This window comes from Leucopleurus acutus (assembly GCF_964270905.1).
Source record: "Leucopleurus acutus genome assembly, chromosome: 11".
Classification (NCBI taxonomy): Eukaryota; Metazoa; Chordata; class Mammalia; order Artiodactyla; family Delphinidae; genus Leucopleurus; species Leucopleurus acutus.
Genome location: NC_139152.1, coordinates 25,246,919 through 25,259,576, shown reverse-complemented (window position 1 = coordinate 25,259,576; position 12,658 = coordinate 25,246,919). Strand labels below are relative to the sequence as shown.

The following is a 12,658-nucleotide window of genomic DNA, read 5'->3' as shown; positions in this document are numbered from 1 at the left end:
TTTCCACTCTGCCTGGAATCCACATCACTCTTTTGTTAGGGCTTCTTTAAGAAGGAACTGACTGGAAAACTAGACTGTTTGTTAGCATTAACCCCTTTGGCTCAGTTGCCTCTCATTCTTTTCAAAAAAATGTGTGTGTTGGGCTTCCCTGGTGGCGCAGTGGTTGAGAGTCTGCCTGCCGATGCAGGGGACGCGGGTTCGTGCCCCTGTCCGGGAAGATCCCACATGCCGCGGAGCGGCTGCGCCCGTGAGCCACGGCCGCTGAGCCTGCGCGTCCGGAGCCTGTGCTCCGCAACGGGAGAGGCCACAACAGTGAGTGGTCCGCGTACCGAAAAAAAAAAAAAATGTGTGTGTGTGTGTGTGTGTGTGTGTGTGTGATATGACATGACACTCCTATAGAATGAGAATAAAACATAATTGTAAAGCCTAATGACTAATTCCTAATTTACCCTCTTTCCAGATAATTCAATGATCTCAGAACACTTCAAGTCCATGTACCCCTCTCACTTCACATGCTATTGATGGCATACGTTTTGTCTTCTTTTTTTTTTTTTTTAAAGTTTCATTGAGAGATAATTTACCTACCATAAAATTCACCATTTTAAAGTGTAAAACTCGATGGATTTTAGTGTACCCTCAGAATTGTGCATCACCACAATATAATGTTAGAACATTTTCATGACTCTAAAAAGAAATCCTGTGCTCATTAGCAGTCACTCCCCATTAACCGGCTCCCCAGCCCCTGGCAACTGGTAATCTACTCTCCGTCTCTATAGATTTGTAAGCAGGTAATTTTCAACTAGATTTAATCACATAGTACCACATTTACAATTTAGATTGCATTCTTGTTCTTCCTCTGTCTCTGTACTTTCATCTGGAATTATTTTCATTCTGCTGGAAGACCACCCATTAGTGTTTCCTTTAATACTGGTCTTCTGGTGATAAACTCTTCCTCGTTTTGTTAGTAAAAATTTTTCTTTCACCTTTACTGAGATGATCAAGATCCCTGGAAGCTGGACTGGAGTTAGAAGTGGTGGTGGGCTTCCAGTTCCTCTTATTTCTAGGGTGTCTTCTACAGGACCCCACCCCTATGCCTAGCTGGGGTCACTTTGTACCTATTCTCGGTGGAAACTGAACTCCTTCTTGGTCCCCAGAGGGTGTCAATGCTGGGCTCTGCCTCTCGCTCATCCCTAGGGCAAAAAGGGCCCCAGGTGCTGGGCTCATCCTTTATCTTCTCCTGGCACTTCTCTACTCTTAAAAATCTGCTGTTATGAGGCAAGTGTTGTTGCTTAGTCTTATTTTCTATGTATCCTTGGATCTAGTGCTCCACTATAGGGAGGAAAAGTCTATGGTTTTTTATACTCATGACATTCCTACTTACTCCAGGCTTAGTACAAGGATATCGGTTCACTGTCTCCTACCTCAGAGTTACAACAAATAGAGCAAAGGAGTGCAAGTTCCAGACCTGCAACTTTAAAGGAAGGAAACCAAAGATTTCCTTGAAAATCTAGGAAATAAATATTCTGGGAAAAATAGGTCTTTTCAATACCTTTCTATTTTTTCGCTAGTTCATTTTCACTATAAATTCAGCTTCCAAGGACTTAAAAAAATGTTTTAAGAAGATTAAAGAAAGGGATACGCATTAGTGATAAAATTGCCAAATAGTTTTGCTAGTGATTTCTTTGTAACCAAGGGGAAATCTAAAAAAATTCCTATGAAGTAATTGTTAAAAATTTATGTCCTGTGATGTTAAAGATTAAAGTTTTGGAAAGAAAAATGATTAAAGTTTCCTTGGGAAGCAATTTGATCCTGGCAGTCAAATTACAAAAAAACAGAACAGCTGGGTGACTCATTGGTGATGGAGGCATTCTCTGGCATCAGGAATTGAGAAGTTTCATAATCTTGATCCCATGACTGCAGTGAGGCAATGGTGAGCAAGATAGACTATGGTTGTCCAGAGTTAACTCCAAGTTAGGCTGATAGCCCCATTCTCAGAATGAATAAATGAATGAATAGCTGCTTAACAGCAGATTTTCTATGTTTCCATAATGGAGAAAAATAGAAGTAGCAAGATATTACTGAGAGAAAAGAGAGAGAAAAATCACCACCACCATTATCATAATCTTTCATCATAGCTAACTTCTACTGAGCACACTTACTATGTGTCACTATGTCAGGCACTTGGCAAAGCTCTTAACTGAGCTCATTCAATCTTCACAGTCACCCCCTGAGGCATTTTCACAGGCTAGGAAGACGGAACCGTGTACAGTACTGGTCAGACAGAGAAAGGCCCAGTTTTCTGTGCACATCCTGACTTTAAACCATTCGAAGCAAAATAGAGTGATTCGTTCAAGAGCAAGTGTGAGTAGTTGGAACATCAAAACTTTGCGACTTCTAGGGAACACAGATTAAATGGAACCCTCCTTTATTCAAAAACGAGTAATTTTCAATTTGGGGGCAGACAATAAAACTCAGGATTAGACTTAATGATGATAAATTATAGCTAAAACTGTATTAGCCATTAAGGCACTTATCTGTGCCTAAATTACTGACTTCCTTTATAAATGGCTCTAAATAGCATTTTTTCATGGATTTTTCACATTTTCTAGGCATCTTATTCATAGAAATACTCTAATATGGCAATTTAATTCTTGTGTGGTAATTTTCACTTATTTGGTAATTTACTTTCAGAATAGTGAAAATTCTTATGGGAGTCTCCTAAAAAACCCCCCAAAATACAAGAAGTATAATCTTCTTAGATCTACTTAAAACTTAAGCAGAACTACATTTATTCATATAGAAGTCTTAACATCTAAAGCTAAAAATTACATATACTCATTTCATGTGTGAGATTATATATACTATAAAACATATTCATATATTCATCTTTGTATATAAATATGAAAATGCTTTGTAATGCCAAACTTTTATATTTATGCTTTCGCATTACTTCTTTAGTTTCCATGCCTCCCGGCAGACATATTTCACTGGCTCAGGGATAATAGAGGGATTTCAACTCACAGGCCAACCTGTCCACAGAGTGGCAGTCTGGAGGGTTGTCTTGAGAAGGATTCTAAGACTGCGTCTGGAGTTCACGTGCAAAGCTCTCACAATTGATTAGTCACATTTTTTCATGAGCATAGAAGGGAGGAGGATTTATGGCAAGTTTCCTGGGTTTGGCATCACTGTCACTCGTGATACCACCTCCCAGTAGCTGTTATCTGAATTTTGGGCCACGTATGAAAGAAAAAAAACAGCATTTGGGTGTTTCCATAAATACAAATCGGTCAGCAATTCAGCATTACCACGACACTCTGATTCTTAGATGGTGGGTGTAATTCTCATTCTCTTAAAAAAAGTTTGTCAGATGGATAAAACACTCTCCTAATCCCTCCAACTGCATAAGAGGGAAAGAATGAAATCACTGAACAAATGGGAAATGAAAGTGACAGGGTTTGTGAAATAGATTGCAAAGCAAGTATCTCCTACCTTGTCTTCTGTCTGACTGAACAGGCCACAGTATTCAGCACTCATCCAAGAGGTACAAAGAAGACTTAAAATTCCTTAAAACTCCACCACCACCACAACAACCACCTCTGGTTATCTCATTCATAGAAACAAGGTCAACAATAAAATCCAAAGGGCATTTTTCATTTTTTTTTGTAAGCTGCAGTGGGGCCTGAAAAGATTCATTCATATCTCTCTCGATAAATTCACATGTGGAAAAATAGGCCAAGAAATAAGACTTAGCAGCACAGCGAGGAAAGATGGGAGATTGTTATTTCTCAAGGGAAATTGTTTATCTCCAGACAAAATCTTTCCTGCTTGGCAAAAAAAAAAAAAAAAAATTGGCTTGGTAGTTTCTCCAACTTCTTTAATAATATAGGATGCAAGTCATTGGCTTTTGCAGGTATTTTATCAAGTCCCTTGTGCCCTGAGACTATTAATTTTGGCTGTGCCCAGACCCTCTAAAGAGAGGAGTGGGGAGTGGACCTCAGCACCGTCTGTGAGGCAGGGAATTTCTTAGCAAAATAATTCTACAATTTAAAAAAATAAAAATAAATGTTATGCATTAAACACTTTAAAACAAAATGTTACTGTACTACATAGAACATAAAATACTTAATATTGATGACTAATAAATATTTCATATAGACCAGGCAACATTCAGATCTTCACGTTATTTGTTCTCCTTTTTTGAAAATAGTCGTTAATTTTGAGCCTCATCCCCTACAAACTGACAATCACACGTGAGTTCCTGAACTTAATCCCCCAGCAGCATTTATGCAGTGGATCTAGGTTTTTATGGGTTTCTTTATTCATTCATCTCCTTCTCTTCCTTCCTTCCTTCCCTCCCTCCTTCCTTCTTTTTGTTTTGTCTTGATTTATTCTTATAGCCTTTAAAGATTTTAAGTGGGGGGAAAAAAGAGAGTTTAACATTACAGCTTTGGGGGTGCCTATTGCTTCTTCCAGTCTTCTTGGCTGACAGCTATTACGATTTTTAAAAGAAAAAAGTTTGCATTAAAGAAAACATTTTAAAGTAGAAAAATAGTATTAAGGGGCATTTGGGCCAGTCTTCACAGGAATGCCCTCACTTCTGATACCAATTGCAAGTTTGGGGGGTTCCCAAAACCACCCCCAATTTCAATCATTTGCGAGAGGATTCACAGAACTCACTGAAAACTGTTATACTCAACAGTTCTGGATTATTACAGGGAAAGGATGCAGATAGAAATAAGCCAAGAAAGAAGCGAACAGGACAGAGTCCAGGAGAAACACCAAATGGAGTTCCTGTTGTCTTCTCTCCATGAAGCCAGGACACGTCACACTCCTGGCATTAATGTGTGACAATATGCACATCGACTGCCAACCAGGGAAGCTCACTCAAGCCTTTGGTACCTAGAGTTTTTATTGGGGCTCATCACATACTGCCTGTATGGCTGACCTATGGGCATCAGCCCCTCCCAGAGGTCAGGCTAATATCTTCGAGGTCAGAACTGATACTCCGTGACCCAAGCTCCCATCATAAACTGCATTGTTTGGCTGTCTGGTGCCCAAAGCCCCCAGCAAAGACCCTCCTGACAGGCAGGATATTCCAGGGGCCTAAAAATTATCTCCTAGTAGCCCAAGGTAAAGGCCAGACCTCTTTAGGTAAGGTTAATTCCTCACTACACAAGTATAAATGACCTCCCTGCCCTTGCCCATACTTATCACTGAAATTTAAAATAATAATACCAATAGTGGCCAATCTTATTTTATCTGAAAGTGTGCCAGAGTCAGTTCACACTAGTTCACAAAAACTGATTGTTAAATATTTAAGAATTTTGTAAGCTGGTTGTTAAACACAGCCATTATAAAAAGTTTAGTTATATACACTTATATAAATTAAACACAAAGATAATAAATGTTCAAAACTCATCACTTTCTAATTATTTTACTGTTAATATACTCTTCATCCCATCTACATCTACTGTATCTATATGGTGAAAATTCTATAGAATGTCATGCATCTCTTCCCATCTCTGTTCAGTGATGGTAGCATGAAATTGACTGTGGTTAGAATATTTACACTGTGAAATTCAGCAAATGCTATGAATCAAGACTTTTTTGGATACTCTTTAATTTTGAGAAGCATCTTTCTGTTGATCCAACTATTACTAGAGCTGTTAAGAATATTTTATAGGCTGTGACAACAATGGGATAAAGTTCTGATAAATTATTTCAAAATATAGTATTTCTAGAGCTGATGATTCTGATAGAATAATTTTTCTAAAAAAATTAACTCTTCATACAAATCAGTTTATTGTAAGTCTGAATTTAATTTTAAATGTAAATTTATACAATGGCATTTTAGTGTTTCCTCTGACATTTCCTGTAAATTGTGGAAGTTGTACAAGAAACTAAAAGTGACTTTTTGATTTGTATATAATTAAAATGTAAACTAAAAATGTATGCAATTAAAATTTCATTCATATGAAAATATTGTTTTTCTGTTGTGTACAATAATCTTACATTTTAATTTCCATTTCTAAGACTGTGGATATATGCTTTCCAATGTTGTGGCAGTTTTCAAAACTAGAGATCGTAGACTCTGAAGTCTAGTAAGCACTTCATGTGCTTTATTGCAATGTACATGTGTATGCTTTTGTCTTGTAGTAATTTGTTGACAACATTTATTGCCTGAGAGCCAGAAATTGCAAGATCACAGGTAATGTTTTATATTCTTTCGTTTTAATTCTGTGCAGATGCCACAGAGACAAGCTCTGGGGATGAAAGGGAAAGCCAGTTTACCCTCACTAGGAGCCAGCCCCTCCTCTCTCCTGAGGCTGCTGCCACCGCTGCTGCCACCAGTCAGGACCCAGGTCTGGGCGCAGCCATTGCTCAGCTCACGTGGCATCCCAGACTCCAATATTTGCCCTGCCAGGTGCTGGGTCAGCTTCTTAGAGTGCATGTTGCCTATCTTGCCATGGCCCAAGGGGTGGAGTGGTAGGTATATTTCAATTTCCTTTTTCCCCCCCTATTTTTCTGTATTGTCTTCAAGAACAGGTAATAGTTAAATAATTAAACAAGAATTTATTTTTTGATGTAAATTATGTTATTAGCACTTTTCCTGAATTTCTGTCTTGTAACATTGCATTTGTCCTGCCAACTAAAGAATGTTGCCCACCATCCAGTTCTACAAAAAAATCAAGTCGTTAGCCACTATAGTCTCTGACCTACAATTCACCTTCAGAGGAATTCAGGGTGAAGTTCAGGATGAGGCACTCTGTGTTCTGGGAAAACTGGCGGAACAAGCCCTCAGAAAGTTGGATATTTTCAGGAGAACATTCAGTGAACCAAGATTCTAGCATCTCCCCATACTTAGAAAAGCAATAAAAACATTAACTGAGATACCTGTTTCTTGTGACTAGCAGTAACCTTCTACAAAGATCTGTGCTTGATTGCACGTACTCCTTTTTTTTTTTTAATTGATGCCTTTTCATTTTTATTTTTTTCTAATGTTATTGAAGCATAGTATTGATTTACAATGTTTTGTTAGCTTCTGCTGTACAGAAAAGTCAGTTAAACATACACATATATCCGCTCTTTTTTAGATTCAATTCCCATATAGGTCATTACAGAGTATTGAATAGAGTTCCCTGTGCTGTTCAGTAGGTTCTTATTAGTTAAATATTCTACATATAGTAGTGTGTATATGTCAATCCCAATATCCCAGTTTATCCCTCCACGGGCCCCTTTCTTCCCTGGTAACCACAAGTTTGTTTCCTACATCTCAACCTCTGTTTTGTAAATAGGTTCATTTGTACCATTTCTTTAGATTCCACATATAAGCAATATGATATGATATTTGTCTTTCTCTGTCTGACTTACTTCAGCACATACTTCTTTGCCAAAATCACATGTATGCAGACCTCCCCACCAGCTTTTCCGAGCAATTACTCAGAACTATCTGAGAGGCTATAGTCCTCAGCAAGTCCCCAAATAAAACTAAAACCCAGGGCTTCCCTGGTGGTGCAGTGGTTGAGAGTCCGCCTGTCGATGCAGGGCACACGGGTTCGTGCCCTGGTCCGGGAAGATCCCACATGCCGTGGAGCAGCTGGGCCCGTGAGCCATGACCGCTGAGCCTGCGCGTCCGGAGCCTGTGCTCCGCAACGGGAGCGGCCACAACAGTGAGAGGCCCGCATACCGCAAACAAAACAAAACAAAACAAAACCCACAGCTCTCACATTGTGAGTTTTTACTTCAGTCAACAGTTTCTTTATATCCCGGTACCTGAACAGGGTGTATTGGGCTGAAATTGCAGTGGGCAGTAATTTGAAATTTGTTTTATTAAATTATCTACTTGCCCTTGATTTATTTTTAGTTATGTCCCAATTTCTTTCAGAGTTATGGTCCACATTAATTTGTATGAGCCTCAGAGAAGCCCTTCATAATAATTTATGTTTTAAATTGCTCTGAGGGGACAAAAGGTGTCTTAGAAGGTAGTATTGTTCTAATTACAAATCCTTTAAAAATAATCAGAGACAAAGTAACAAGAATTAACTTAATTTGCTTTGGGGCCTCTTTGTTAGGCAAGGTGAGTGCTTTACCCCTTAAGCAGAGGGATAATGAGGTGGCATATCAGTGTAGACCTTCTCTCTCTGACATCAATACTTTTACACTATTTTTCTGTAACACAGAACCATATTGGATCAGGAAATGATGGGGCTGCAAAGGAATGGTTTACTTTTATTTTTTTATTATTTTTTTAACATCTTTACTGGAGTATAATTGTTTTACAATGCTGTTAGTTTCTGCTTTGTAACAAAGTGAATTAGCTATATGTATACATATATCCCCATATCCCCTCCCCCTTGCATCTCCCTCCCACCCTCCCTATCCCACCCCTCTAGCTGGTCACAAACACCAAGTTGATCTCCCTGTGCTATGAAGCTGCTTCCCACTAGCTATCTATTTTACATTTGGTAGTGTATATATGTCAATGCTACTCTCTCACTTTGTCCCAGCTTACCCTTCCCCGACCCTGTGTCCTCAAGTCCATTCTCTATGTCTGTGTCTTTATTCCTGTCCTGCCCCTAGGTTCATCAGAACCATTTTTTTTTTTTTAGATTCCATATATATGTGTTAGCATACATATATAGTATTTGTTAGTATTTGTTTTTCTCGTTCTGACTTACTTCACTCTGTATGACAGACTCTAGGTCCATCCACCTCACTACAAATACCTCAATTTCCTTTCTTTTTATGGCTGAGTAATATTCCATTGTATATATGTGCCACAGCTTCTTTATCCATTCATCTGTCGATGGACACTTAGGTTGCTTCCATGTCCTGGCTATTGTAAATAGTGCTGCAGTGAACATTGTGGTACATGACTCTTTTTGAGTGATGTTTTTCTCAGGGTATATGCCCGGTAGTGGAATTGCTGGGTCATGTGGTAGGAACTGTTTACTTTTAAAAATTAGTTACTTATTACTTTGTCCTTGAGAGGACTTGAGGTATCTCATTATTTTAAAGTACATTCATCCCAAATTCATCATCCGAACTAAATAGAATGGAGATGCCAGTCAGTCTACAGCCAATCTTGATGAAACTCTCTGTGCTCAGAAACCTGGAATCCTACTTCGAGGTTTCCTTCCTCTTTGCTCCCTTTTTTTGTCTTTTTGGAGTTCAGCTTTGTCCTTCTTCATTTCTCTCTATTGTCATGGAGAATTCTGATAAGTGTTTTCTTCTAAAAAAGATAACAACTCAGAACAGAACAGGGTGGGCAAGCTGTGCCTCCTACAGGGTGATTTAAGGGAGAAAAGGCCTGCTCTCTTTAAAAATCTACAATTAGAGGCACTCTTTGGGAGTTAGATTGTCTCAAGAAAGCCTCTATTAATTGTAGGTAAGGACTGATACATTGGCTTATTACACCTACTATCATTTCAGCAAGGACAAATTCACTGTCTTAGTCAGCTGTTAACTCAGAAGGTTCTTAGACTTTTATGGTATTAATCTTACACACACACACTTACACACGTACACAATTTGAGCAGCTTTGGTCATCCAGCCCAGTACTTAGCATATTGTAGCACAACATATACTTTCGTATATTTTTATTAAGTTAATGGGCAGGTGAAGAAGAAAGGCTGTAGTGTGTTCTTTGGGGAGATGGTTGACACAGGTGTGTGTAGGGTCTGGATATGAAAGCTACCCAGGGTTAAAAAGTTTTGATGCAAGGATGAATACATTTCTCAGTCACTAATTTCTAAGTCACTAAAAAACAAAGTGAAATGGATAAAAACATCCTGACTTGGAATATATTCGTCTTATTTCATTGAGTTTTCAACTGCTCAGATATATCTTAAATTTTTTAAGAAATAAATTGGTGCCCTAAAGAGTCACAAAAACATTCAGTCAGTATAAGAGTGATTTCTGCCTTTTTTTCTACTCTCTTTTCTTTTTTTTAGATCATCAAAACTCTTAAGGATTTTGGAAGGATGATAATAATATGGCGAATTTTGTATATATTTTAAGTTTCTCTATCTGGATGCATCAGATTCCAGGTAACTTCAATGACACACAGCAATAGAAATTTACAAAGGCCTCAAAGAGTTAACAGATTTTTCAAACCTGGACAAATTCTACTGATCCTCATCTCAACGGTATACTTAGCTTATTTACATATTATAATTAGTATTTTTTAAAAAAGAAAACAACCGTTCAGAAAAACTGGAAGATGGGAAGCCAAAGCCAGAGGCCTTAAAGCAGTTTGGTTTTTTGTTTTTGTTTTAAATCGTATTGACTTAGCAGGAAGAGTTCAAACACGCTCACAGCGTAGGAAATAATCAGACCCAAGTGACCCACTTAGATGGGAAGAAAAAGTAATTTGCTTGGCATCTCCCAGATTGTTTTAAGAACCGTAGTAAAAAACAAAACGAGGAGGAATGTTTCAGAAGCCAATTCGGAGCCCAAACCCAAACCAGAAATCGAACCTGAGACTTTATAAGGGTGAGCAGAGCAATGGGCGGTAAAGGAAAACAGCCGATGGCTCCTCGGAACAAACCAGGGCAGGGCGGGCAGGAGACGCCCCCGCCAGGGAGACCCTCGCTCGGTTTTCAGAAAGATGCTTCAGAAGCTCCATTTCCCTGCGGTTTCCACCCCCGGAGGCTGCAACCTCTGGTCGCGGGGCGGTGGGGACCGAAAGCCCGGGAAGGAGACCGCGGAGGGGACGACGGGACGCGAGCGCGAAGCGGGGCGGGAGAGCGTGGCCCGCGGGCCGCCCCTGCTGTTGTCCGGGGTGCTGAAAAGCCGGGGAAGTCCCGGGCGGCGGCAGCCACTGCTCCCTCCCTGAGGGCGGGCGGGGGGTTCAGGCTGAGCACCTGCTAAGCCCGTCCTGGCCCGGGGCCTGGAGGTGCCCACCAGGAGGCCCTCCCCGGACCCTGCTGGGGTACATGTTGGGAGACGGAGAGCATCTCGGATGCCCCTTCCCCGCCGCTCCGGGTAGCCCCGCGCGGAGACCCCGCTCCACCTGAGCGCTGACTCTCACCGCCCGGCGCCGCTGCGCCCGCGGGCTGAGCGCGCGACCAGCCGGGGCGCGGGGGGAGGGTGCGGGACATGGGGGCGAAAGCGGCGCCGGTCCCGGGATTGGGGGGTGGAGGCGATTGAGAGCGGGGCATGCGCAGTGGGACGGAGGAGGTGGCGATGGCCAGGGGAGGCGGGGGGACTGCTGTTTATTTGCAGCTGGGCCAACTCAGCGGCGCAGGCGGCGGCGGAGCGCGGGGCGCTAGCGGCAGGTCCAGTTGCCGCCGACTATGCCCGAGCCCACCTCCGGGCAGCCGCCGCGCGCCGCCCGGTCCCCGGCTGGGGACGATGCCAGACGCCCGGGAGAGGCCAGGGCAGCGGCGGCGGCGCGATGGTAGTGACAAGCTCTGCCCGAGGCGGCGGCGGGGACCGCGCGCCCTGCAGGCGGCGGGGCTGCAGACTTTCGGCGCCTGGGGCCGCGGCGCTGCTGGTCGGGGCGAGCTGCCTGTGCTACGGCCGCTCCCTGCAGGGCGAGTTCGTGCACGACGACGTGTGGGCGATCGTCAACAACCCCGACGTGCGGCCCGGCGCCCCGCTGCGCTGGGGCATCTTCTCCAACGACTTCTGGGGCAAGGGCATGGCCGAGAACACCAGCCACAAGTCCTACCGGCCTCTCTGCGTCCTCACCTTCAAGTGAGTCCCTCACCCCTTGCTCGCAGCCGCCGCCGTTTCTCCTCAGCCCCAGCCCGGGCTGGGAGAAGTTGCGGGACTGGCTTGGGGGCCGTTTCTTTTCTCGCCGCCTCTTCCCCTCCACGCCTCCCTCCTCTCCAGGCTGCCCACGCCCCTCTGCTCAGTGGTCCTCCGCCCGGCTGCTTGGGGCTCCCAGGGCGGTTCAGGAGGCGCGGGCCGGGACTTGGAATTGAGTTTCTCGAGAGTCTGCGCTCTGGGCGGGCTGGTCTCTGGGGCCAGGGCTGGGAGCGGTCTGATGGAGCCCACCCGCCTCCGCACAGCTCACCCCCGTGGTACTGTGGCCAAATGAGACCAACGCGGGCCCGACGAGCTCCGGGCGGGTGGCTGTGGTGGTGAAGCTTCGAAGTTGGGGGTTTCTCGGCGGCTGCTGGTGAGCTGTGCAGACGGGGAGTGTGTCAGCTCCTTGGGAGTCGTGAGCTGCCAGGGCTTGCGTGGGTTTGGGGAGGAGCAGCACAGCGGGCAGAGGCGCTCTCCCGACCTGCAGACTTGGCTGCTCCTGGAGCCTCGCCGATCTTCGGGAAGGGCTCCAGATTTAGACTTTAAAAGGTGCAAAGGAAGGCAGGAAAGCGTGGGATCCTCTGGGGGTCCTGGCGTCCCAGTTGAAGTAGTGTTTCTTTTACAATCTCGGAGTCATGATTCAGCATTTCAAGTGTGAATAAGGTGCAAAGGGAATCGGGAGAACGCCAGGGTTTTGCGGGCTGGAGTATTTTCTTGAATTTAAAAGACGGCTAGCTTCAGGTGGAAGGGGAGAAAGGCTGATGCCAGGGGAGTGCTGGCTCGCGCGTCATGAGCTTGACTCAGCTCCTTATAATTTGGCTCAGCATTTAAGCTTAAAATGTGCCGGACAGAACTGTTGAAATAATATTGGTTCAGTAACATCAGCGTTTTAAGCATTTTCCAA

The 12,658-nt window shown here is 43.2% G+C and overlaps 1 protein-coding gene and 1 long non-coding RNA gene across 4 annotated transcripts in view; one reads left to right on the top strand and one right to left on the bottom strand.

Annotated features, from left to right (window-relative positions):
* The window catches only part of LOC309969347, a 697,850-nt gene that overhangs the window by 615,315 nt on the left and 69,877 nt on the right, over nt 1-12,658 (bottom strand). The gene's annotated exons all lie outside the window — the stretch shown is intronic.
* The window catches only part of TMTC1 (transmembrane O-mannosyltransferase targeting cadherins 1), a gene marked incomplete at its 5' end in the record, with an annotated part of 259,484 nt that continues 258,209 nt past the window's right edge, over nt 11,384-12,658 (top strand). For 2 of the 3 annotated variants that reach the window (XM_082851097.1, XM_082851096.1), the window contains one exon: nt 11,399-11,700. In XM_082851097.1, the coding sequence (XP_082707223.1) occupies nt 11,399-11,700 (302 nt within the window). Of the gene's footprint in view, nt 11,701-12,658 lie in introns of all 3 variants that reach the window. The other variant, XM_082851098.1, reaches the window with a different exon arrangement.